The 27672-nt window shown below is 30.8% G+C and overlaps 2 protein-coding genes across 2 annotated transcripts; both read left to right on the top strand.

Annotated features, from left to right (window-relative positions):
* The first annotated feature begins 1580 nt into the window (after window positions 1–1580).
* On the top strand, window positions 1581–6635 carry LOC111023851 (GDSL-like Lipase/Acylhydrolase superfamily protein). Its single transcript, XM_022301334.2, has 5 exons — window positions 1581–1926; window positions 2015–2200; window positions 2767–2939; window positions 5028–5298; window positions 6319–6635. Exons 1-5 carry the CDS (start codon window positions 1641–1643, stop codon window positions 6549–6551), a joined length of 1149 nt encoding a protein of 382 aa, XP_022157026.1. The 5' UTR covers window positions 1581–1640; the 3' UTR covers window positions 6552–6635.
* A 14422-nt stretch (window positions 6636–21057) lies between these two features.
* LOC111023852 (boron transporter 1) lies at window positions 21058–25399 on the top strand. The gene is made up of 12 exons (XM_022301335.2): window positions 21058–21619; window positions 21732–21814; window positions 21970–22162; window positions 22310–22448; window positions 22569–22734; window positions 22860–23026; window positions 23126–23299; window positions 23417–23512; window positions 23646–23783; window positions 24038–24357; window positions 24443–24710; window positions 24869–25399. The coding sequence occupies exons 1-12, from the start codon at window positions 21516–21518 to the stop codon at window positions 25169–25171; spliced, it is 2151 nt and encodes a 716-aa protein (XP_022157027.1). The 5' UTR covers window positions 21058–21515; the 3' UTR covers window positions 25172–25399.
* The last annotated feature ends 2273 nt before the right edge of the window (window positions 25400–27672 follow it).

Below are 27672 nucleotides of genomic sequence, written 5' to 3'. Positions count from 1 at the left end.
CTCCAAGTGGGAGATTTTTGGGATGATGGATCCAAAACAAATGATCCATGTCCTACGAGGAAAATGATTTTCAACACTACTACCAATTCCTACAAAAAGTAGGATATTATTGTCTTACAAGGATTACAATATTGTTTTCCTATAAGGATTGAGATATTTGACCTCTTATGAATAGAATCCTTTTGTTAAGGTTTTCATTTGTACAGAATCCAAATAAGAAAGACTTGAGTGGTTGTGGACAGTGTGTGAAAAAAAATGGAGTCTGTATCTTGTGGGTTTAGTGAGGGTATTTTCAGTTGTGTAATCCTAGGCAGCCATTGTTAGGCTACTTAGAAGCAAGATAGTAATATCTTGAGTGAGATCTCCATTGTAATATTCCCAACTATAGTTGAATTGCTTTTTCGCAGAAGACTTGACGTAGTCCCAAGATAGGGGCGAACCAGTATAATCCCTGTGGTGTTAAGTTTTTCTATTCCTCTCTCTTATTCCTTTGTTATTGTCACTTAGCCTGTGGAGGGAAAATCAAATAGTTCTTGTTTAAAGAACTTACTGGAGGATCGATTGGTTTATATTTTTTTTCCCAACAATCATTGTTGGGTTTGTAAAGAGTGTAAACAAAGTCTCACATTAGCTAGGGGAAGAGAATGATTATGGGTATATAAGAAAGGATAATTATCTCCATTGGTATAAGTCCTTTAGGGTGGAACCAAAAACAAAACCGTGAGGGCTATGTCCAAAACGGACAATATCATACCATTATGGAGATACTCGAGATACAAGGGGTACCGTTGTCCTTAACAAGTGGTATCAGAGCCATGTAAACCTAACTTCTCTACCTCTCCTAAGAATATCTCATTCTCTCTCACATTCTCCTAACAATAAACTTTTGTGGATCTTTAATAATTTAATAAATTGGATAATAAAAAATAAAATACTGCCAACCATTTTTACGGGTGTTGTAGGGTGCTAACACCTCCCCTACACACAAGTCACTCCCGAACTGGATCTAATTTATGCAGACCAATTTGCTTTTTCTTCTAATTGGGTGACCAATCACACCCTCAACATGATTGGTGACGACTCCAAAATCTTTTATTTTAAGAGACTCTTAAAAGAGGATGTCGGTGGCTCTGCGTCGCGATCACATTGCGACACTCGAGGTTCTTGGGGTACCGTTGTTCTTAACAGTTCAATCCCTCGTATCCCCCAATTATTGTACAAAAAAAGTTTAAAACTTCTCGTCCACCTTTAATAATATTTTGTTGATATATGTTCACCTTTTTATGTTTTCAAACCTAGAGACATATAAAAACATATCGATCTTCAAGTTATATATATATATGATCTAGTTTTTTTTCTTTGGGATTAGTATTTTGGGTGTGATATGATATCGTGTGAATTAAAGAAGAAAGAAAAGAGTGTTCATATATAACACATATGAATAAAAATTCCGACAATGTTGAATCAAATCCGACAGAAAGTCAACATCTGCCAGCACATAACTTTATTTTTTAATTAACACACAACTAGGTTAAACCCTAAACCCATCATCTGATTATAAAAAACACAAATAAAATGTGTGGAGGTTTACAAATCAAAACCACCATTAATTTAAGTAGCAAGTAAAAAAAAAAAAAGTCATGAAGAAAAACAAGAAGATGACCATATCAAGATCAAGAAATTCATCGTTTGATCCGAAGAAGCTGAATCCCTTCTTGGTTTGTGTCATTTCTCTTGCCATTTTCATTCCATCAAGCTGCAGTGATCTCTCACCTCCAACCTTGATCAACTTCGGCGACTCGAACTCCGATACCGGCGGTGTTCTCGCTGGCACGGGACTCCCGATCAGCCTCCCCCACGGCATTACGTTCTTCCACCGTGGCACCGGGCGGCTCGGCGACGGCCGCCTCATAATCGACTTCTTTTGTGAGTTCCATATATGAGTAGGGTCTTTTTTTGGGTTTGTTTTGAGATTAGGGAGTGAAAAAAGTTTGATAAATGTTTTGGGATTCAGGTGAAGAGCTGAAATTGACCTATTTGAGCCCATATTTGGAGTCCTTAGCTCCAAATTTCACAAGTGGAGTGAACTTTGCAGTGAGTGGAGCTACTACACTTCCACAATTTGTCCCTTTTGCTCTTGATATTCAAGTTCGCCAATTCATTCACTTCAAAAATCGTTCTCTTGAGCTTCAATCATTGGGTATGTATGTTGTTCTTGTTTCCGGTTTCGGGTTTTCGTGGATTAGGTCGAATTAAAAGATGGGTTTGAACTCGTTTGAATGAGTTTGAGAGACAAATTTATCAAATTTGAACGATCTTAGATGGGTGATTAATTGGACTTAACCTAATCTAATTATATATTAGTATATTTAGGTTAGTTCAATTTGAGATATTTGCATCGTTGAGTTAGTTCAATGTTGAACTAAATAGTTTTGCGATATCGTAATATATAAAAAAAATATTTATGAATTATGGTTCATCTCTCGATCTCAGCAATAAAAATGAGAGGAAAATTAGACATTATATCTAAATATATGCTTGAGTTTGAGTTTCAAGAGTTTACAATGATAACGCAAAATTAATTTCAAGCGAATATATGAGCTAGTTCTCACCTGGTAATTGAGTCAGATTATTTAAACCAAAATTGACTCACACAAGTCTATAGTTCAACTAGATCTAAATGACGAGTTTGAGTGCTCATCAAGTCGATAAAATCTTTTCGGGTCATCAAAATTATTTGAAAACTCGAAGCGTAAATTGCGGCAGGTTATAAAAGAGAGAATTACATGATGGATGAAGAAGGTTTTAGGAATGGTGCATACATGATTGACATTGGACAAAATGATCTGTTGGTTGCCCTCTATGCGTCAAATTTAACCTACAAACCAGTGGTCCAAAAGATCCCTTCTTTTGTTGCAGAGATCAAGCTGGCCATTCAGGTGAAACTTCTTCCTCTTTTCCTTTCATAATTCGACTTCTAAAATATTACAAATTGCCTTCTGTTTTTTGAATTTAATATAAAGCTTCTTGACAAGGAATCATGTGAAGTATTTTTTAATGTGCAATTGAGTATTCTTGGTCTTGAAGGAATCATTTTATTTAATTTTTCCTCCCATTCTTTAATCTTTCTTTAGAAAATGAGTTTGTATGGTGTCATTGTTCTTATGGTCATGTTCAATGAAATCCTAGTCAAATTTATCAATTTAAAAACTTAAAAAGAAGAACTTTAATGTTCCAATTAATGGCCCTCACCTTCCTTAGTCCAAATCTGATAGTTTTGGGCTATAGGAATTCTATTCTTAAGCTACTTAAAGAGCCGGTAATATTTCGTTTTTCTGTTTAAAATTTTTGAGAAATATAAACGTTTTGTAACTGCTCATGTTTCTCGTTTTTTATTTTTAAGAAATGTTTTTAAAATTGTGTAAAAATTTGGAAAACAACCAAATCAAGTTTATTGTTCTAAACCATCATCGACGGCTCATTGGTCCAAAAAGCATTGAAAGGGGATGACTAGGTTCAAATCTCATGATATAAGCCACTTACCTTAAGAATAAAAAAATTCTTATTTGTTTTTTGGCACCAAATATTGTAGGGTCAGACGGTTGCCCCGTTAGATTAGTAAGCGAGCCCAGACACACTCACAGATTTAAATTTTTTTTATTGTTCTAGTTTTTTTCCATAACACAGATAAAAAAAACATTATTTTTATCATTTTTATTTTTTAAAATGCCTAATATATATCAAAATAAATAAATGTAACATAAAAAATTTGAATATTTACTTTGAAAAATTAAATTTCACATATAACTTTTATTTTTTTAATCTAAAATTTCAGAGAACAAAAAACACGGAAGGATTACCATAAACATGTTTTTGTTTATTTTTTCAATAAAAAGTAAAGAACAAGAAACAAGTACTAAATTTGGTTACGTTTTTCTTGACTGAAAGAGAGGGAGCGAGAAACAAAAAATATCAAACTATAAAGAACAAACGGTAAGGTTACCAAACATAGAAATCTAAGCAAATTTGTTAAGAAACCTAAGCATTTCACAACTATTTAGGTTTCTTATTTCTCGTTTTTTAAAAACATTTCTCAAAATTGTATAGAATTTCTGGAAACAGCAAGAACAAATTTCCTTCCTTCTTGTTCTCATTTCCAATTTGTTCCACGTCACAAACAGAAATATGTTTTATCAATATTCTTGAATTCATGGGTGTTGAGGTCATGCAATTCTATTTTTCTCTATAATTAAAAAGAAGGAAACAGAAACAAAAAATGGGAATGTTATTGGGATTATGGAGCCAAAACAGGAAACCATATCCAATTAAGAAAAAGATTTTTCAACACTATTACCAATTCCACCAATTTCTACTGGGAGTAGGATAATATTGTTGACTTATAAAGATTACAATATTGTTTTCGTATAAGAATTAGGATATTTGGCTTCTTATAAATAGAGCTTTTGTGTTAAGGTTTCATTTGTACAGAATCCAAATAGAAGGGACTTAAAGAATTCTGTATCCGGTGGGTTTCGTGAGTGTTTTTCATTACTGTACCTAAGTATAGTGTGTTATAATACTTAGAAGCTAGAGGGCTTTTGTTGGGACCTCTAGGGGATATTTTTGGGGAGAGTTTTGTATTCTAATCCTTAAACAATTATTAGTGAATTACCCACATCTGAGTGGAAGACTGAACGTAGCCCTTAGTGGTGAACCAATATAATTTGATGTGTCGTTATTCTTGTGCTTTTACATTTTTCTTCTTATTTCCATATATTTTGGTTGTGTTTGGATATTTCTGTGGGAGGGGAAATTATTCACGGTCTTCAATTTCCCAACAAATGTTACCAAACGGACCCTCAAAACTGAATAGGAATACAATCTTAACCTAAATCCCAGCTCGTGAGTTCCCAGTAGAAAATTTCTCCATCTCGGGCTTCGTAATTTCTAGATTTTTTTTATCACTTTGTAATTTCTAGATTTGTAGTAATGAGTTAAGTGGTTATTGGATTAATATTTGCACACAGAATTTATATGGCAATGGTGGGAGGAAATTTTGGATACACAACACAGGACCAATTGGATGTTCTCCAAAAGAGTTGGCTTTGCATCCACACAACAAGAGGGACGTTGACCAAATTGGCTGCCTTAGGGTTCACAATCAAGTTGCCAAATCCTTCAACAAAGCCCTAAAAAATGTGTGCAAACAGCTCAGATCTCAGTTGAAGGATGCAACTATTGTTTACGTTGACGTATACACTATCAAGTACAATCTCTTCGCTCATCCCAAAACATATGGTATGATTTTTTTTATTATTATTTCACTTTTATATGTTATATATATATGTTAGTTAATTAATATGCAAAGTTAATGTGATATATATATGAGGATAAAACTTGGGTGAAGATGCTTAGTCCATAAGATGAGGCTTTTAGAAAGAGATAGAGAAATTAAAAAGCTATGGGATTTGACCCTATTAAATGTGACTAGATTTCATTAGTCTAAAGAAGGAATGGTCTTTGTCAAGCTAGCTAGCCAACTATTCCATGAGATAAGAGTTGAAAGATAAAAAGATGGGGCAAAAAAAATTAGGGTTGATCCTAATATATATACTTGATTAGAGTTGGAACTTAGAGATAAACACTAAAAAAGAAGAGAAAAATCAGGAAAAAAAAAAGGAAAAGAAGAAAAGGAAAAGAAGTTTGATTATATGGTAGAACACATTGACAAATTTTCTTGGCCTTGTTAGGGAAGTCAAATCTACAAATTCACTAGTAGGTTTGAAAATGGGAAACAAAAGAAACATAGGGTTTGATCTCTTCTGTGACTTTTAATTTCATTAGTCATTTTTAAGATAGGAAAATTTTAAGTTTAAATATTATTTTGGTTCATGTATTTTCAAAATGTCCATTTTGATTCTCGTAGTTTCAACTTTTGTCCATTTAATCCATGTACTTTTGTAAACTTCTTGTTTTGGTACTTGAACTTAAAAATAATGACTATTTAGGGTTCCTTTATTTTATTTTTATTAATTTTTGTAAAGACTAGGCACGATATTACACCCCATAAATTTCTAGAAACAATGTAGTTATAATTTTGTCTCAAACAAGACTGAAACAATCACTTTTTAAAAGTACAGAGATCAAAGCATAAATTTGCAGAAGTATCCAAATGATCAAAATGGACAAAAGTTGAAAATGCATGGACCAAACTAGCATTTAAACCAAAAATTTTGGTCCACTCGTTTTGTTTCGAAGCATATATGGAATAGAACGATGACGAAAGTGACAACGTGTTTGGTTTGTGAATTTACGAAGGGTTCGAGAATCCATTGATGGGATGTTGTGGGTATGGAGGGCCACCAAACAACTACAATGTGAAGGCAACATGTGGGCAACCTGGTTACTCCCTCTGCGCCAACCCTTCAAAATCCATAGTTTGGGATGGAGTTCATTTCACTGATGCTGCCAATCGCATTGTGGCTTCAGCTATCTTATCTTCCAATTTCTCTACTCCTAACCTCACACTTCACCAATTTTGGTTACCATGATTATTGTCATGTGTGTAATGTAACTCTTCAACTTAATTAATAATAATCAATAATAATCGTAAACTTAGTCTCTAAACTTTGATCGACATCGTGTCGTTTGTGTGAAAGACCCCACATTAAAAAGATGAGAGACATAACAAAGGTTTATAATATATATGAGGAGCTCATCTCATTGTCAATTGGTTTTAATATGGAACTCCATGAATATTGATATGATATCAGAATCCAAAACACTCAAACGAATATCTGGTCTAAAAATGGGATCCGACTAAGATCGATGAGAAAAACGTACCACGATCTTAAGGAGCATGTTAAGAATCTCACATTGAAAAGATTACTCTATTAGTTTCAAAAGAACTTTAGAATAGATCTGTATTTAGCCTTTGATGTGAGTGCCCCACCAGTATTTAGTTATCTGATCATATTAGAACTCGGTCAAAATTAATTTAATGGTCACACCGCAAATTAAATCAAGTTTTTTTGTTAATGTGGTATAAATGATGATGGATCTAGGGTGTGTTTGACATGTCTTTTGGATGACTAGGAGGGGATTTAAAAAATAATAATAACTCATTTTGTAATTATGTTTGGTTAAAGTTTAAAGAGTGTGGTAAAACGTACTTTTGATTAATTAAAATTGTTTCTTTACTTTTTTTGATAATCAAAAGTGGTTTGAAAAATCCTAAAAACATATAAAATTTATTTAAAATGCTTCTATAGAAGTAAGCTATTAACTGATGTAATTTCTATATTAAAAGTGTTTATATAATAAATAATTCAATTAAAAACACTTTTTTCAAGAAAAAGCATGGTAAATTTACCTAAAATAGAAGGACGTTTATTTCTTTCTCTAATCTCACATACGGTTGCACGTAGTAATACTAATACATATTCTCACTTTTGTTGCTCTCCACGGTGCTTTCAGACTAATAGGTTTCATGTTACATCAATTTGAACTTGTTCGGTCTGTTCAATTGCGATCTTATATTGCAATCGTTTCATTAACTCCTAATTCATGTCGAGTAGACCTTGTTGTTGCGAGAATTCTTAATTTATGAGTGGTAGGGAGGGACTTATGTCACTACTGACAGAGACTAAAGTAGGGTTCAATTTTTTTTTTTAATCAATTAATCGGTTTTTTTTATAGGAAAAACGGAAACTACCTTTTGGAACTCCATCTTTTCATTTTCATTTTAGTAACCATTCTTGCCTTTGGTAGCATCTGGTTGTCAGTCAGTTTATGCATGGTGAAAGGGAGCATTAGAAGGGTCTTAGCTCCAAAATATTCAAACGAAGGATGTCGTAGTCGCAGAAGCGCCGGATCAAAATCATGACAACGGCATTCTGGAAACCCCTCTAGTGGGAGCAACAAAGGCAGGTACTGTTAGTTGGGCGGATCTGTGATTAGTCAAGGCAACCGAGAGGACACATACCCAATTAATTTCAATCAAATAAGTAAGTCGTATCTTGCTCAAACCGAGTGCAGAGCATATAACTACTCAAAACATCTAAGTAGTTGAGTACTTAAACATAATTTTTTTTCCTTTCTCTAAACATAACCATTGTTTTTAGTACATTTTTAGTACAACAAATGGGGTGGAGAGATTCAAACTTATAACATCTTAGTCAGAAACATGTATCAAAGCCATTGTGGACCTAATTATATGATTTTAATAATTTATAAGATATGCTTCACTTGTTAATGTGCCATATAATGTTAAAGAGGACTTGCATTAAATCACAAGATTACATATGTGCTTCCAAAAATATGAAAAAAGGTATGATATCTAATTAGAAGACAACACCACATCCACATTATTTATAAGAAAGTAAAAGGAAAAGGCATGTTTTCAATTTACGATCATTTCTAGGATAAATATGAAACCACAAATTTATAATCACTTGAATTTACACATATTGAAAAGAAAAAGATTTGCTCGGATCCCAAGAGCATATTCAAAGTACTAAGCTATCTTCAATAAATCAATGTACCATAATAATGAACTCTACAAAAATGTCAAAATCAAACATTCTCCAAAACATTACCCACTATGGTCATAAATGTTTGGGGTACCCTACATTATAATGTGAATTGAAACCCAATAGTTGTTTACTTCGGAAATATTTCTATATATTCTCGATTTGGTTCTTAATCTTTTTAAATTATTTTCGATGTATTAAAAATTTTCAATTAGATCATTATGTAAAAATGTGGTTATAATTTATTAACGTAAAAGTTGATGGATCGTTAAATTATTTGATTTTTATAATTAGCATTTTCTAGCAAGATGTTCGGATGTTACTTGCTACATTGAAACCTAACATCTCAATCAACAAAATCTATTATTTCTTCCAATTAGATATATCTAAGTGGCATGCTCAATATGCCAATAGGTTAACAAAATATGTTTTTAAAAAAAGAATTAAAGAAATTACAATAAATATGTATTTACAAAAATATAATTAATTTTCTTCTTTTTTTAAATGTCAACAAAATTACTGTTGGCTGGTTTTGTTATCATATCCATGAAATGATTAAATTTACTATAACTCATCCTCATCAAATTCTCATTTTGTAAAATTTTGGACTATATATATCCTTACACTTTTTTTAATAGCCTAATTGAGAATTTTCCATACATAAAACGTAAACTTCTAAATTTTTAAAGATGTAAGACGAAATTGAGAATTGCTTTGAAGATTAGAACGACCTACCATAATGAATGGCTTAGATTTATTTAAAATAATCTGGCCATTGATCTTCTCTTGAACTGACATTTGTATTTCCCTTTGCCTCACAATTTACAATAATGAGAAAGGAAAAAAAAAAGCAAAGGGATTGTGCTAGACAAAATCATTCAAATGCATAGTGATTAAAAAAAAAAAAGTGAAAAAAAGAGAGACTGAAATAAACTTATGAATTGGCCAACCTTTGAGCTAGTGTTGCACCATTTAATTTGAACCTTCCCTAGTTATCTCCACTTTTGGGGAATTTCCCTTTAATCATGATTATGACAATAACATTAATGTTTATGTTTGTTTAATACCACACAATCAAAAAGAATTGAAGAGACATTTCAGAAGAGCTCCAACTTTTCATCGTGGCCATTCAGGTAGTAATTAATTTCGATTGATTATCCAACATCGATATTTTATCATATTTTCATTGACAGTTTCATATATTTGAGATCTCGAACCAATTAGAAAATATAGTTTATCAGATTAAGACACATGTATCCAACCACGATATTGAAAGTTCGAATCCATATCCCATATATCATACTCATAAAACAATTCAGATCGAAATATTTTTATCCATGTTGTTCATCTAAAACCTTTAGCCATTCGTTGCAAAAAAAAAAAAATAATAATAAAAAAGCGAGGTTTGAAAATGGATGTTCAAAAACTATGTTTGATAACTTAAATAATTTTGTTTCCAATGTTAACTTTTTTTTTCTTTTTTTTTTTTCCAAATAATAGCCCTTCAGCTATTTTTAGTTGAATTGTTTTTGGATTAATTTTAAACTTTAAAAATAGTCCTCATCAAGGGAAAAATAAATTACTTTTTACCCCGAATCAATTTTAACTTTAAATTTTCAATTTTATTAAACTCAACTATAAACTTAGATAAATTATGAAATTAATACTCCAAAAAAATTGTTATTAGTTACAAGCATTATTTGGTCGGATGATATATATTTCTTTTGTACTAATTATTTTTTGTCATGTAAGATAACTCTTTAGTTAGATTTGGATATTATTGTTGAATGTAAATTTTTTTTTTTAACTGGTTGATTATATAGTGTTAGGGTTGGGATTTTTTCCTGGTTCGGTTTAATCTTTTCTTTCATATCCATTATTTTGTTTGCCTAAAAAAAGATATTCATTATTTTGTTTTTAATTTCTATGATTTGAAATTTGAAATTCTTTATCTTATTTAAAATAAATGTATTTTTTTTATGTCCTTAGAAAAAAGAAAACAAAATAATAAATTTACTAACATATTTTTTTATCTTAATTTATTGTAGAAAATTACAATAAGGTTAAATCAACAGTTCATGTTATAATTAACGAAATCATGTGAAATTATTATCATCTTTTAGTTTGGAATTGTTATTATTATTATTTTTTTTATTAAACTATAAACAACATTTGTTGAGCTTCATGGGATAATAAACAACATAATTCATTTGGAATCTCCATTAGTATTTGAAATCACTCAAAATTATAGAAGATAAGTAACAATATGGTTAGTTCGTGACCAATTATCTAATTTAATCTAAAAAGTTTAAGGTATGTTTGGTTAGTGATCAAAATCTAAAAACAACGAATTCAATAAAAATGAGAATTGTATTATTTGTTTGCAGTGTTTTCTTGGTAGCAGATTTGAAAACTGAATCTCAATTTAAAATTGTTTAATGATGTTTAGCAATATATTTATAAACTAAGAGTAGCTACCAACTAAATATTTAGCTTAATATAAAATAATGTTAATAATGTTATAAATTTTGTACAAGTATTATTTCACAATAATGTTATATAATTTACTTGTTTTAATATTAACAAAATGAATTGAATTTATAACATGAAATAGTAATTTTATCTCTTAAAATTTTAAATTCAAAATCTGAAAACATAAAATTGTTGTTTTTGGATTTCTACTATTCAATCACGAAATCTAAAAACAATTCTACAAAAATATTGTGAAAATTCAGTAAATCTAAAATAATAAACAGATTCTAAGTACAACAATGCTCTCTCTCTAGCAAGGGCAAAGACGCATTAATTTACAAATTTAGAAGGCAATAATTCTATAGATATATAGGTAGGGCTACAAATTAAAGCAAGTGGGTTGACCAAAAATTTTGTGCTTGATGCAACTCTATGATTGAATATATACATATGAACTGTTAAATAGGGCAATAATGTGCATCTAGAATATTAAAGCATAAAGCTTACTTCTTTATGTTTTTTCCTTTTCATTTTCTAAAATTTGTCCAATCTTTATACCTCCCACTTCCACACTTTTGTCCCATAGTGGCAAATTATAGTTTTAGTCTTCCTAACTATACTTTTCACTAATGCATAATTATAATTAATTTAACAAAGTATTTTTTCTCAAAATTTCTTCAAAAATTTTAACCCAAAGTTTTGATGGTTGAAAGTATGGCTATCTTGGAAAGGATTGTGACTAGCATTAAGGATGAATCTACAACGTCAACTGATTAATAAAGGTAGTGACTAGGTAATTAGTTCAAACCGTTAATGGTAATTCTGAAGCTGGAAATGAAGCTGGGACTTCTTCGTCCTCCAAAATTCTACAAAACAAGCATCTAGTATATATTGAAAGATTATCTTTGATAATGTCTAATTTAACATAATATAAAGGCAAAGAGATTATAGAGTTTATATTCCTCGTAAATGTTATTTTCTTCTCTCTATTTTACATTAATAGACTTGAAATCACTCCAGAGAGAAAATGTCGATAAGGTATAATATTGAATAGAATAAAAAATTTTAGATTGGCCACACCTTGATGATTAAGGTTTGTATATATATATATAAATGTATGTGTGAGGAATCAAAGGGAGCTAACCAAAAATAATAAAGCTTTAATTAGAGCATAATGCCCAAAAGTTAAAGGGTTGTTTAGTAGATACCCTTTGAATCTTTTAAAAACAAAAAAGAAAACCCTAAAGCAATTTGGTAGAGACTTTTAAGTAAAGATATTGATATTATATAATATAATGTTAATGAAAGTGACAAATAAAGCAATTAGAAAGCATGATAACCAAACAAGGCTTTTGCTTTAATTTTTTACTTTATGCAAACAAGTAATACATTTTATATAAGTATTATGATGGTTAATGAGAAATTTACAACCCCATTGGTGAAGAAACAAAATGAATTTTAGGGGCAAATCTATGATTAATTATGTTTAGAAATCCCCAAAGATGCTAAAAGCCCTAGCTAGGTCAAGTAGGATATATAACTTTTATTGGTTTACGTGCAAAACAAGAAAATAAATACATTTTAAATTAATTAATTAACCTGTGAGTAACTATTTTAAAATATTTTTTTAGTACAACATCGGTGGGGAAAATTTGAATTCACGACCTTTTGATCGATGATAGGTACCTTAATCATTTGAGTTATGTTCAAAGTTGACAACTACTTTCAAATGTTCATTCAACTATTGTACCTTAATACATTGTATAGGTAACCAATTAGTTTTGTTGATTTGATTGACATTCACTCCTAACCACAATTTACTTGTGCCAACCCTAATCATAGTTCCTAATTAAAATACCTATTTCTGATCATGATCATAAATTCGTGAGTTCGAATTCCTACTCTCACATGTTGTACTAGAAAAAAACCAATTTATTAACGGATTCTTCATCTATATTAATCAAATTTCCCACTAAATTAACCACACTCAAGTGTCCTCCCAGCAACATGGGTTTTATGGTACATAAAGCAGTGATAATTGTCCTACGAAGACTTATTTTTCCTCATCTCTAAAATGGATAAATCTCTTAGTCAAACCAACTCTGGCGGCTATGGTAAGTATTGATAGGTGAAGAATTTAAGGACTCATTTGGTAAATGTTCTCCTTTCTTGTTTATTTTTTTCGGTTCTATTTTTTATTTCTCGTTTCTATTGCTTATTTATTGGTTTTTGTTTCTATTTTCTTTTTAATAAATAGAAACAGAATTGCATTTATGGTAATTGTTTGATTGTTTCTTGTTCTTTCTTCTTTTATTGGAAAATAAATAAATAAAATGTATGGTAATCCATTCTTGTTTCTGGATATCTAGAATTTTAAATTAAAAGGTCACAATTTTTATATGAAAATTAAATATTCAAATTTGTTGTCATATATTTATTTTTAATATTTATTATGCATTTTATAAGTTAATATGACAAAATAATAATTTTATTTCTACACAGTTTTTTAAAATGTTTCTTAAAAAAAATACACAACATAAACGTGAATAGTTATCAAACGCTTATGTTATTTTTCACAAAATAGAAATGAGAAACAAAAAACAAAAACATTCACAAACAAGTCCTCAAGAGCTTCATAAACTAAATCAGATAAACATTAACTACGTTTTTTCTTCGGTAAAGGAGTAATATAGGGTATCATTTTAATTCATAAATGAAAAAAATAGCCTTTTGTAAGCTACACACCAAGTTAATCTCTCAAAAAAATAAAATTAAATTAAACTAAAGTGTAAAAAATATAAATAATTTTTTCTTTTAATTGCAGCCTTTTTCTTTGCCTCATGCACTAGCCTAGCATGACGCAAAAAAACACAACAAGTCTCTCTCTCTCAGATATATAACTTTTTGATGCAAAAAGATGTATTTTTTTTCCCTTTTTCTCTTTTATGCCTTTAATAATTTTAATCAGAAAATAAAAAGCTACTTCTGCAGAAAACAAGCATTATTTATTTATTTATTATTTTCAAATCACTGCTCTTACAATCTTTTGTTGGATTATTTTATACATAAAAATTACGGCAACTCTCGAGTCTTGACCTTTCTTAATGGCCATCAGAAAAAATCATTAATCAATGTCACCGATCTTAATAATTGGATTAAGAAAAACAAAAGGTTTGTTTATTTATTTATTTTTATTTTTTGATCCAGAGAAAAACAAAAGGTTGGTTAGTTGAATAAAGAGAACTTTAAAAACTATTATTTTCTCAATAATTGAAAGAAATATGAAACGACTGGAGTTACATATATATAGTAGGTTCACGAATTAGGTTGGTAAGATAATTCTTTGGTTTAATTTTACGACTTACGTAAATATTCATATGTTATATTATATTCTAAAACTTGTAGATATTATATTGAAACTACGCATTCGAATATAAATCATATCAACTCAAACTTCAAAACCATAACGTCCATGCAAGGATTTGGTCTGCACAAGCAACACGGATTGCCCATTAGAAAAATGGGCGCCCTACAAAATAGAGGTGAGCACTCCGATGCTGAAGTCAATAGTAGAATTCGACTACAAATATTACGTATCAAAAGAGATTCGAACATATCAGAGTACCAATATCCTTCGCCTTTTTATAGGTGGTAGTGGGCTACCGAATTTGGTAGGTGAGTCCGAAATTCTAGCCTTTCATTATGGAACGGTCAGTCTGACGATGACACTCTTGCGCTCTGTCAATCCTGCCGTTATGGTGCGTTGATGATGGAGTGTGCTGGCGAGCTCGAAATTCAAGTCGTCTTACCTTCCTTCAGCAATCTTGGTGAGGTTGATAACTTTAGATTAACAAGCTAAGACATTCATAATTCCTAAGACAATTGCAGGATGGAGATGATCCCACCATGGTCCAATAAGCTTCTTTTTTTTTTTCAATTTTCATGTACATTTATTCTCCCTTTTCAATAATTCTTTTCAAAGAATTAGAAAAGGGTAAAAAAAATCCTTAAAACTCTTCATTTTATTTATTAATTTTGGTTGTTTTTGATGGATAAAAAACCAATCAGAGATTGCAAAATATATTTTAAATGCGATACGAGAATAGGAGAATATTAGGAGGCCAAATGACAAATTTTTAATAAAGATTAAAGGAGCAATCTTTTTTTGCGTTTGAGTACTATTTTACTCTTTTTATATTGAATTTGGTTCATTTTCGTCTATACACTCTCAAAATGTTTATTTCGATCTTTATATTTTTAACTTTTGTTTATTTTTATTACTATACTCTCGAAACGTTCATTTTTGTTTCTATACAAAAATGATCATTTTGCCTCTTCATTTTTGTTTGATCTTATTTATTTTAATCAAAATTTTTGCATGACAATTGTCTCACTAAATTTCAATAAATTTAGTGATAAATTTGTATTAAAGAGTTTTCACGGGTGTATAAAATTTGTGTTAAAATTTTGTTAATAAATACAAAGAATGGTCACTTTTAAAAACGCACATAGACTAAACCGCATACATGAACTAAAAAGAACAAAATTAAAAGTACAAAAATCAAAATAGACATTTTAACAATATAGAGATCAAAATTCACTAAAATTGAAAATACACCCCTCTAATAGTATTTAAACCAATTTTAAACCGAATAAACTGCAAAGTCTACCATCGAAATTAAGAACGTATGGAAAAATGTTATTAGAAGACTTATATCAATATTTTATTTTTGGTACTATGCTATAAAATAATATCGTTTCATTTCAATATTGTTTTGTGCCTTACATCAACCGTCACACTTCTAATTGTCTTAATTACCAAGCTGGACTAACTATAAGATAAGATAATATATTTTCGATATCATTTTAAAACACAAGTGATAATAATTATATATTATATTAAAAAAATATATATAGTAAATCATATTTAATAAATCAATTATGGCTTACGTTATGGGCTTCTATCATTCAAATCTGAATAATAAAGAAAAATACCATCTGACCTCCTTTAATTTATGCAATAAGAATTCATCTTAATTTATTGACTTGCCATTTTTTTTTAAGTAAGAATTTACTTAAATAAAATTAAACTTGTGCAAACTGCAAAGAAAAATGTTCAATACATCTATTAATTAAGATTATTAAATTGTTGGGAAAAAACATTTTAATGAGGTAATTTTTCATTCAATCATTGTGACGGTGATATGAATAATACTTTCCATTAACTCTTTTTTAGTTGTATAATCAAATACTACCTTTAGTCTGCTAAGTTTTTCACAATTTCAAAAATTATACTAAATTCACTCTAAATAACATAATTTTTTAGTACAACATCTAGAGCGGAAGATTTTGACTTTCTTATCAAATATAAATACTTTAATCTTAGGTTGAGATCAGCCTAAATAACACAACTTTAATTTAAATTATAGCAAAATGAGTTGTTCAAAAAAGCACATGGGATGAACTATATTCTCTCAATAATAATATTCACATTATTGTCTCTAAAATATAATCTTAATTATAGTTGAAGTTTTTTGGTGAGCAAATGGGAAACTCTTGGAGTTTGAACCAATTGAATTCAGAGTCAACTCCTTTTTTTCACATTATTTAAGCAACGAATATTGATCACACAAAATTCAAACTATTCTATATGTATTTTATTTTATTTTTATTTTTGTTCTCTTTTGTCTTCTTCTTCTGAAAGACAAGGTAAAAGAGAGTGAATAACATACAAGCAAGGAATATTCCTTCTTTCATATGATTATTGAAACTTTTTTGATTACTTTGTATTCCACTAAGGAAAAAAGAATGTCCAAACACAATCTAAAGAGAAGATGCAACCAAAAACCCTCTCTTTCAATGGTTCAATTGATTGCTACAGTAGATTCGGTTTTCGCGAAGAAATGTTTATGCATATAGAGATACGATTCAACTGATAAAGTCTAATTAGTTTAAATTGCATCTATCTTTTCACCTTGTAATTTATTCGTGGAATGTATTTAAATTGATCAACTTGTAGACGACGATCTCCACACATTTTTCAAATTTTTTGTACTTTTTGCACAAGATTCGGGCTCGATGACAATACATCTAATTGTATAGTAAATAAAGAAAATACAATAACATATAACAATACATCTCATTTCACTTGCATAATTTTCATTTTTGCTATGGTGGATCGAAATTTAAAACATTATATATGATATTAAATAATGTAAGATTGGTTAGAAAATTTATAAATTGGCCTCTCCTTATTGGACTGTGTGATCCATCTCATGGCCACAAACAACAAGTGCTTTTTTAATATAATGTCACTTTCACCATAGCATATGAATCATTATAGTCATCCATTATTAATTAAGCACCTATTTCTTACTTTTTGTCTTCAACTATATATATATATATTTTGAAGGATTTTAGTGAATTTAACTACAAATTGACTAGCCAATAAGGATGTGTTTGGTAACAAAAATATGAAAACAATAAATTCAAGAAAAAACGAGATTGTATTCATTGTTTTCAGATATGTATTTAGTAATTTAGCAATATATATTTGTAAACTAGTCGTAGTTACTGACTAAATATTTAGTCTAATCTAAAATAACTTTAATTAATTTGTTAACATTTTTGTTATAAATTTTGTATAATTATTATTTTACAATGTTGTAATTTTTTAAAATGATGGTTTATAATATATTACAATGTTGTGTAATTTATAATATATTATACTTTTTACATGTTTTCATTTTAACAAAAATGAAATGAGTTTATAACATGAAATAATATATTTATCAAAGTTCTTTTTTTTTTTTAATGTAATCCTTCATTTTAAAATGTCAAATTCAAAATCCTAAAACACTAAAAACATAAAAATGTTATTTTTAAAATTTTCGTAGTTTAAATACAAAATCTGAAAATAATTTTCAAAAACATATTTGTCAAACTATACGGAACGCATATCCACTTAATTGTGAGTTCAATGATTCCAAACAAAATTTGGATTTACAACCAAACAGACTTTAAGGACTCGTTTGGTAACGTTTCTGTTTCTTGATTTTTAATGAAGAAAAATGAATTGCATGGTTCTAATATCCATGAATTCAAGTATGATAAAACAACATTTTTAGTTATATTTTGAAACAAAGTGGAAATGGGAACAAGAAAGAAAAACTTGTTTTGTTTGTTTCCAAAATTTCTATACCATTGTGAAAAATAAAGTTAGTTACAAGATGTTTAGATTTCTCATGAAAATTGGAAACGAGAAACAAAAAACGGTAATGTTACCCAATGAACCCTAAATTTTCCGACCCAAATTATAGGTAGTATCATCGATGAAAATCTAAGGTTATGATTAATCATGAAGGGTAGGCTAGTTCACCGGGAAGAGAATTTTCTTGGTTTGATTTGACCATTTTGTGTATTGATTGGCTTCAAAAGATACCCTATAAATGATATAATCAAGATTATGTTTGGTCTATTTTACTTATTCAGTAATACTAAAATAATTTCGTTTTCTTATTAGATATCCATATCAAAGTCCTACAAACTCAAACAATGACTATAAAGTTTCATCTCAAAATCAATTGACTATGAGAATAGTAGCGTATATTATAAACTTTTATTAGACCTCTATCTTTCCAACGTGGGATCCTTAACATTATTTCCATTAAATCGATTTATAAGCCAACATAAAAATAACTTAACAGTAAATAACATCTACTTCTTCCTTTGATGTATGACCAGGTTCAAATCCTTATATTACATTTATTATACAATACTGAAAAAAGAAAAAAAAAACTTGATATACTATCAGATTGAGATAAATTTTTTTATAAAAAATGCTATTTTTAGATTTTTCACACCCTATTCTTTTAATGTTTATTGACATGATTGGAAAAAAGTGAATACATAAAAAGATAACCTAATCTTAAATATGGGGGAAAAAGAAAGTTGCACTTTTTAACTCTGGTAGTTTGATTCCTAAAATTTACTCCTAAGTTCTAATTTGATCTAAAAGTTTTGTTTAGTCTTTAAAATTTTTTAATATTTTCCAAAACATTCAATTTTTCCCTTAAAAACTTTTAATAAAAAAAAAGGTCCAGCAATATCACTTCCTAGCCTCCCTTGAGAAATATCTTTGGGGAGAGTTTTGTATTTCAATTCTTAAATAATTATTAGTGAATTATCCACGTCTGAGTGGAAGAATGGACGTAGTCGTTAATGGTGAACCAGTATAATTTACTGTATCGTTATTACGGTGTTTTTATAGTTTTCTTTCTATTTACATATTTTTTATTGTGTTTAGATATTTCTGTGGGAGGAGAAATTATACCGTTAATTTTCCAACAAATAATAAAGTAAAAATTACACAAATAGTTACTAATAACACCAATAATAAATAAAAACAAGTTCTTTTAGTATTTTCACCCATTTGTGGTTGGCAGAGACAATATATTAGACATGCTCTGTACTGTTGGAGAGTGGAGACTAGCGCACAGTGTCTGTTTTTTACTTTTTTTTTTAATATTATTTTAACTTTACTTTTGGATTGTTCCTCTTTTAAGTAATATACTCTTTAAAATATCTATTTTAATTTTTTAACTTTTAAAAAATTATTAATTTTATCTTTATTTGTAAAATTTTATACGCTATAGTAATTTTTAATTCAAATTTATGACTATAATTCAATAAAATTAGTGATGGAGTTAAAATTTAAGTCTAAAAAACAAGATATAAATAAAAATGAAGGACAAAATCACCTTCTTAAAATACAAAAATTAAAAAAAATATTTTAAAAGTAGAGTCATCGACTTAAATCGTATTTTTAATGTTCATCGGATCGATCGGGGATATTATTTTTATCTATTATTATTGTTTTTTTTGGCAGAGGATCATCTGAAAAGTCTCACCACCATATACTTCATTCCTTTATTTATATATATATTTATTATTATTATTATTATTATTATTTTCTTTTTTGTAAAGATATGGGTGCAGTCCTTGAAACTTTAAATGCTGATGATATGGCATTATGGCATCACCCAAATAAAAGGGACCCATGGAAGCTGGATTGCTCAGAGATACAGATGATTCTTTCTCCAAAAAAATGAAAAGAAAAAAAAAGGTTAAATTATAGAAATTGGCTTGAAAATGTACATTTCAATAATATCCTTAAACTTCAAAATGTTACATTTTTACCCAAGACTTTAAATTTGTTTCAAATTTTCTATTCTGCAAACTTTTTTGTTAAAATGGGGATGGAAAATTGAGGGAGAAAATAACAGGTAAAATAGTTGTACACATGGTAAAGATTACGATCCATGCATTGAATTTAGAATACGTTTCAATTATACTTTTATCATTTAAAAAATTTCATTGCAATCCTTAACTATCGAGGTTTTGGTTCAAAACAATCCTTTCATCTCATTTTATTAGCTTCCTCACTTAAAACGAGGATGGAAATACGATGTTGGGCTGGGAAAAAAAATAAAAAAAGTCTTAGTCACACATTAGAAATGATGCTAATTATTTTGAGGGCCACGAGAACGAATTTGTGGGTTATAGTAAAATATTGTTTTCTCCCCCTCACGATTAAAAGATGAGGTAAACATTTAGAGATAAAAAAACTAAATTATATTATAAATTTTATATTTTTAGACATTGAAATAAAAATTTTGAAATTTCACGTGCACTGCACGTGTTTCTTACTAGCATAACTAAAAGTTTATAAACTAAATCGTTACTTTGATAAAATTAATAAAAGTAGAGGATCATAAATATATTTTAACATAAATCTTTACCAACTTTAAAATATCTAATAACTAATAAATCTCTAACATTTTGCTATGATACCTAATAGGTTCCAAAAATTAAAATTTGTTATATTCTAAATTTGTTTAAAGGTGGAGTTGAAGTGAGAGACTGTTACATATTTTCTAAAATTTAGGGAAAAGAACCAAAAAAGTGAAGAACATATTAGACACAGGCTCTCAAAGTTGAGAATCAAAATTATAATTTAAACTAAGGAGAAAGAAAATCACAGTGAGCTTCATTTTCATACCCCCTTCTGACCCGCTTCCATGTCTGCATCAAATCTACCCGCTTTCTCTTCATTCCTCCACCGTCCCTTTATTTTTTTCCTCTCCCTTTTCAATTCTCAAACTCGTTTTGTAGCTTATATAATCCACAATGTTGCTTGTTTCTCCACACACCCATTTGCTCTGTTTCTGAGATTTGAGTTTTTTTCCATTTCTTGACTTTCGGTTCCTCATTAAATCCTCCCCTCAATCACCTTTCATTCTCTCCAACCCATTGAATCATGTAACTGATTTGCCATTTCTAAGTTTTCATTCGAGTTCTCAGAACCCCCTTTGTTCAATCGCAATGCCATTGAAGATCCCCAGAAGTTGAAGTTCATTCATTGTGAAATACTTGTCCTCTTCTTCTTCTTCTTCTTCCTTTGTTACTTACAGAGAGTTTTTGAAGTAAAGAAAGAAGACCCATATTGAAGTTATGGAGGAAACTTTTGTTCCTCTTCGTGGAATCAAGAATGACCTGAAAGGCAGATTAGTGTGCTATACACAGGACTGGACTGGTGGATTGAGAGCTGGTTATAGGTATAATTATCTCTCCTCCATTGTTCTTTAGTTTTTGAAATTTTGGTTCCTTTTGACTTTTGGTTCTGGTATTGAATGTGGAATTCTTGGTGTTTTTCTCTGGTTTTAATAGGATTTTGGCTCCCACCACTTACATATTTTTTGCCTCTGCCATTCCTGTCATTTCATTTGGAGAACAATTGGAGAGAAGTACTGGTGAGAACAACTGAGAAACTGTTGTGAAAGTTCATCATGTCAGATCTGTCAATTGAGAGGGGAAAATAATGAATTTGAGAGGGGAAAATAAAGAGATTTGTTAAGATATGGGACCATTTTGAGTTATTAAAGTGTTGTGTCATTGATTTTTGTAGATGGGGTGCTGACAGCAGTTCAAACCTTAGCTTCCACAGCTCTTTGTGGGATCATACACTCCATTGTTGGAGGTCAACCTTTGCTCATATTAGGAGTTGCTGAGCCTACCGTCATTATGTACACCTTCATGTTTAATTTTGCAAAGGAACGACCCGAGTTGGGACGGAATCTGTTTCTAGCATGGAGTGGATGGTATGCTTCTTCTACTGGCTTCAAAGAAAAGTAGAAATCATCCCTTTGAAATCGTTACGAATATACAAATATAGTAGTTCTTTTCGCTATTGCACTTCTCTTTTACTGGTTGATACAATTTTGTTTGAACATGTGAAATCTATATAGGGTGTGTGTTTGGACTGCAGCCTTGCTGTTCTTGATGGCTATATTGGGAGCTTGCTCCATCATCAATAGGTTCACACGTCTGGCCGGTGAATTGTTTGGTTTGCTCATCGCAATGCTTTTTATGCAGCAAGCGATCAAAGTAAGAAATATGCACCCTCTTTTGTTGTTGATTTTACAGGCTTGTTGTTTAGTACATTAAATCTTTAAGAAGAAGAAGAGGAAGAACGTTTATAAGTTGAGGTTTTGACTTTGTGTTTAGGGACTTGTGGATGAGTTTCGCATCCCGGAACGAGAGAATCCGAAGTTGATTGAGTTTATACCTTCTTGGAGGTTTGCCAATGGGATGTTTGCTTTGGTACTGTCATTTGGCCTTCTACTCACTGCCTTACGGAGTCGAAAAGCACGGTCATGGCGATATGGATCTGGTATGATCAGGAATCAAACTAAAAGATGAGATGTTCAAGCAAGTTCTTCATAGTTGGAAATTTTGTCTCATGAAGTAGATGAAAAAGTCAACTCATTTTATAATTTTCGTGGATTGTTTTGACAGGTTGGCTCAGAAGCTTGATTGCAGACTATGGAGTCCCGCTCATGGTTCTTGTCTGGACAGGTATTTCGTATATACCTTCACAAAGTGTCCCACATGGTATCCCAAGGCGACTCTTCAGCCCGAACCCATGGTCTCCCGGTGCATACGAAAATTGGACTGTTGTTAAGGTGAGGCTGATCACTTTTCTGCTCAATCTCTGCTTCATTATTTTCCCCTCTTCTCTCCTTCAACTACAACACCGACGATTTTTCACTACAACGTTGCAGGATATGCTTGATGTTCCAGTTCTTTATATCTGTGGAGCTTTCATCCCGGCCACGATGATTGCAGTGCTCTACTATTTCGACCACAGCGTTGCATCTCAACTTGCTCAGCAGAAAGAGTTCAATTTGAGGAAACCATCTTCATACCATTATGATTTACTTCTATTGGGATTCTTGGTATGAAATGAATCCCACTCCGGCAGCATTTTACTTATCTGATATCTCCATGTTTTCTTTTTGGTATCTGGCTCGTTACATCGATATAACAGTTTGAATCTCGTCTTCTTATTTCAGACCTTATTATGTGGTCTTCTTGGAATCCCTCCATCTAATGGAGTCATCCCACAATCTCCAATGCATACAAAGAGCCTAGCAACTCTCAAGCACCAGGTGAACAACGATCGGTTTGGTTCCAATAATCTTTTCAAACCGAGATAATTTGTGTCAGATAATTAACTGTCAATTTAGAACTTCATTGTTTCGTTAGGGGTGTTTTACTTAGAGATTCTGTTTCATTTTGCAGTTGTTACGGAATAAACTTGTCGAAACGGCACGGAGTAGTATGAGAAAGAATGCTAGCTTGGGACAGTTGTATGGAAATATGCAAGAAGCTTATCAACAAATGCAGACCCCCCTTATCTACCAACAGCCCTCAGTTCGTGTAAGCTACCGGATTTTTCCCTTTAAGTTGATGATTTTCTTTGCACATGGTCAAGAGAAACCATTCACATATGGCAATCTTAATCATCTAGGAAGTTGTCTCGAACATGCTCGAACTTATACAAGTAATTCACCTCCGGTGAAGCACGTTTGTCGCATTCTTGTAGCTTTAAAATAAAAACGAAAAGGAAAGTTACTATTCAACTTAATACACCAAGTGTTCTGCACCTAAGCTATGTAAAAACTTGTGACCAGGGACTGAATGAGCTAAAAGAAACAACCATTCAAGCAGCTTCGAGTATGGGCAGTTTCGATGCTCCAGTCGACGAGACAATATTTGACATCGAGAAGGAAATTGATGATCTCTTGCCTGTTGAGGTGAAAGAACAGCGTGTCAGTAATCTGCTTCAAGCTGCGATGGTGGGGGGATGCGTTGCAGCCATGCCGGTCCTGAAGAAGATCCCGACCTCGGTTCTGTGGGGTTACTTCGCATTCATGGCAATCGAAAGCTTGCCTGGTAACCAGTTTTGGGAAAGAATCTTGTTGCTCTTTACTGCACCCAGCAGAAGATACAAGTAATGAAAACTTCCAATCCTATTTCTACTTCTCAATTTGATAACTTTCACCAAGTAATAAACATTTTTCCCTTGTCACCTGCAGAGTTCTTGAGGATTACCACGCAACTTTCGTCGAAACCGTGCCGTTTAAGTCGATTGCACTATTTACCATTTTCCAAACTGTATACTTGTTCATATGTTTTGGACTAACATGGGTTCCGATTGCCGGGGTCATGTTTCCTCTGATGATCATGCTCCTCGTCCCAGTAAGACAGTACCTTCTTCCCAAGTTTTTCAAAGGTGCACATCTTCAAGATCTCGATGCTGCTGAGTATGAAGAAGCACCGGCTTTACCATTCAATCTCGCAATGGTAACATTACCTATTCTCACTTGAACTTCACCTTAAACTCATCCTATGGTTTCTGCCTGCCACTCGATTTGATTCTTCGATTTATATGCATTTTGATGTGGTTATATGATTACTAATCACCGAGCTGATCGACAAGTTCGATATTATTCTGTGAACAGGAAGCCGAGCTGGGTTCTGGAGCCTCTTTCGGTGGAGACGGGGAGATTTTAGATGAGGTTATCACCCGAAGCCGTGGCGAGTTTAGGCATATTAGCAGTCCTAAGATCACAAGCTCCACAGCAACCCCAACAGGTGACCGAAAGAGTTTAGACAGCCTTCGCTCTTTCAGCCCTCGGTTGAGCGAGCTAAGAGGAGAGCACAGTCCTCGAGCAGGCGGACGAGGGACACCGGGACAGAGAAGTGCAGAAGCTAAACCATCCAGTCTGGGAAAGAGCCCTCTTAATAACACAGCATCAAAGTAGATGCAGAAAGAATCTTGTAGACTTCTTCATGTGATAAGAAAGTTTTAGATAAGTTCGATGATATGTTATTATTAATTTGTAACTCAAGTTTTTTTTTTTTGGTTCCTTTCTAGCATCTTTGTATAGTCTTATTTCTTCTGCTCTTGGTTCTTCTCTCTCCAAGAACAGATTTCTTCATAAGAGTTTATTGTTTTCTCTAAGATCTGTAGTAAAGGAAGTCATTTTCAAGTGTGTTTTTGTTAGATATGAATATGAATTTGTTGGAAGTTTGTAAGTGGAATCAAAACTCTCTCTCAACACTATTTTTAGCACCGTTGTCATTCTTTCAACTCAATTTTTCTTCTCTTTCTATCTCAACAAAAGATGAAAAAAAAAAAAAAGAATTCTTTCTTTACGTTAATGATTATTTATAGACAATGACATGCACAAAAAATGCATTATATTGAATCGAATTTTGATCTTTCATGATTATTCATACCTTTAGCTTAAAGTACAATGGTATAATATCTTAACCAATTCGAATTATATTCAGGTTGACAAATTTTGATATTTGGTTCATATACATTCAAATGTTCTTTTATATTTTCTAAAATTTGTTGTCCTATCGTCAGGTTATATTTTTGATAATCACTGTACTGAAATTTAGATCAATTTTAAAACTTGTCATCTGACCTAGCACGTGTGGTTTCAAAGACTTGTTCTTATAGATATCTATCATCACGTAAATAACAAACAAAAAAAATATATCACATCAGTTTTTCTAATGCAAAACTCAGATGGTTAACACACATAGAGAGTCAAGCAGAACAATCATAATAGCACAATAGCACAAGACTCAGATACCAAAAAGCAAATATTTACATGGATACGAAGGAATCGTGAGCACCCCGTCAATGGAGATGGTACATGGAAACGTCGTTATAGAAGTGAGTGTGGAAGTCAAATTCCAACAGTAGTACTACAACATACCAAAGTCTCTCAAAGTTGCAAACATGACAGAAACTCTCTGCTACAACACAAAAAGAGGGAAGAGCCATTGAAAAGAGACATAATGGAAGCAAAAGCAGTGGACAGAAATCCTCTAACGACAAGTCCCTACACACAATCAATTGACGAGAAGAATGTGAGGGAAAACAAAAGGAGGTTGGTTTTGTCATTTCCATTTTGACTTTTTGGTCTCTTTCAAATGATTTTGGGATCTCTGTCTTCACATATAATTCAACACAAACCTCCAAAACAAAAAATTCATTATTATTATTATTATTATTTTTTTTTTTTTTTGCTATCTTAAATGGAAAGGGTGATGTTTGAATACATGTGAAGAAACCTGAACCAGAAGTTAGGGTTTGGATTAGACACAAGAGTTGACCCACCAAAAAAAAAAATCATGTGGTGAGTGAAACCCACTAGTTAAAAATGGACAATTTTATGTAAAATTTGATATTAAGCTTTGATGGAGGATTGAGCTGTGGGTTGTTGATTTTTTTTAAAGTGCTTTTAGAATCTTAAAGATTTAATTAATTTGTTAAAATATTTAATTATTAATGAAGTTTCAATCTAATAGATCTAAAAAATTATTATGGATTGTGATTAGAATTAGAATAATATGGGTCTGTTTGGTAACATTGCTATTTCTTCATTTTTAATAAATAAAAAATGAATTGCATGGCTCCAATATCCATGAATTCAAATATGATAAAACAATATTTTTTATTTATGTTTTGGAATAAATTGAAAATAAAAAAAAATTATTTTAGTTTCCAAAATTTCTATAAAATATTCTAAAAAAAAATTAGTTACAAAATGTTAGATTTCTTAAAAAAAATTGGAAACAAAAAGAACTTACAGACGGACCCTAAATTTCTCAAAAGCTCAAATTTCCTTAAGAGTGATGTAAATATGGACTTCACTCTCATGTTTATAGTGACAACAGGCCCAATGGGCTTCAGTCGAGGCACTTTCTGTCATTTACGTTGGTCCAATTCTTCTTAGAAAAGAAAAATAGTATATTATTTTTTCTCTTTTTTTTCCCTTATTTTTAATCCAAGGAATGAGCATATTATTACTATAGGTATACAAAATTTCTAAATAAACCCCTGAAAAATATCTATTTATTAGAAACTTCTAGCGCTGCCAAAATAATTTTTTAAAAGAGTTCTATTTAAAATTCCAAAAATAACGTCTATTTTTATTATATAACGAAATTCCAATAATCTAAAGTAAAAAATCATTTTTTTGTTTTCATTTTTAAAGAGTACATATTCTTGAAAACAGAAAAAAGAAAGAAAGAAAATATGACACATTTAATGCATGATAATTATGCTCTAATCTATACCTAGGTTAACATATTTTATATCCTCCCTCAAAATTATTTTACAAGTTTATTTACATTTTTAGTCCTTATATATTGACGTGAATTTGAAAGTAGTCCTTGTATCTTTACAAATTTCATTATTGTCCATATCATATCATTCGAACTTTAGAATTCTTACCATAAATGT

This window comes from Momordica charantia, assembly GCF_013281855.1.
Source record: "Momordica charantia cultivar OHB3-1 chromosome 8 unlocalized genomic scaffold, Mcharantia_2.0 BLBB01000008.1, whole genome shotgun sequence".
NCBI classification, from domain to species: Eukaryota; Viridiplantae; Streptophyta; class Magnoliopsida; order Cucurbitales; family Cucurbitaceae; genus Momordica; species Momordica charantia.
The sequence above is the reverse complement of the archived record's forward strand: the minus strand, read 5'-3'. Positions and strand labels throughout refer to the sequence as shown.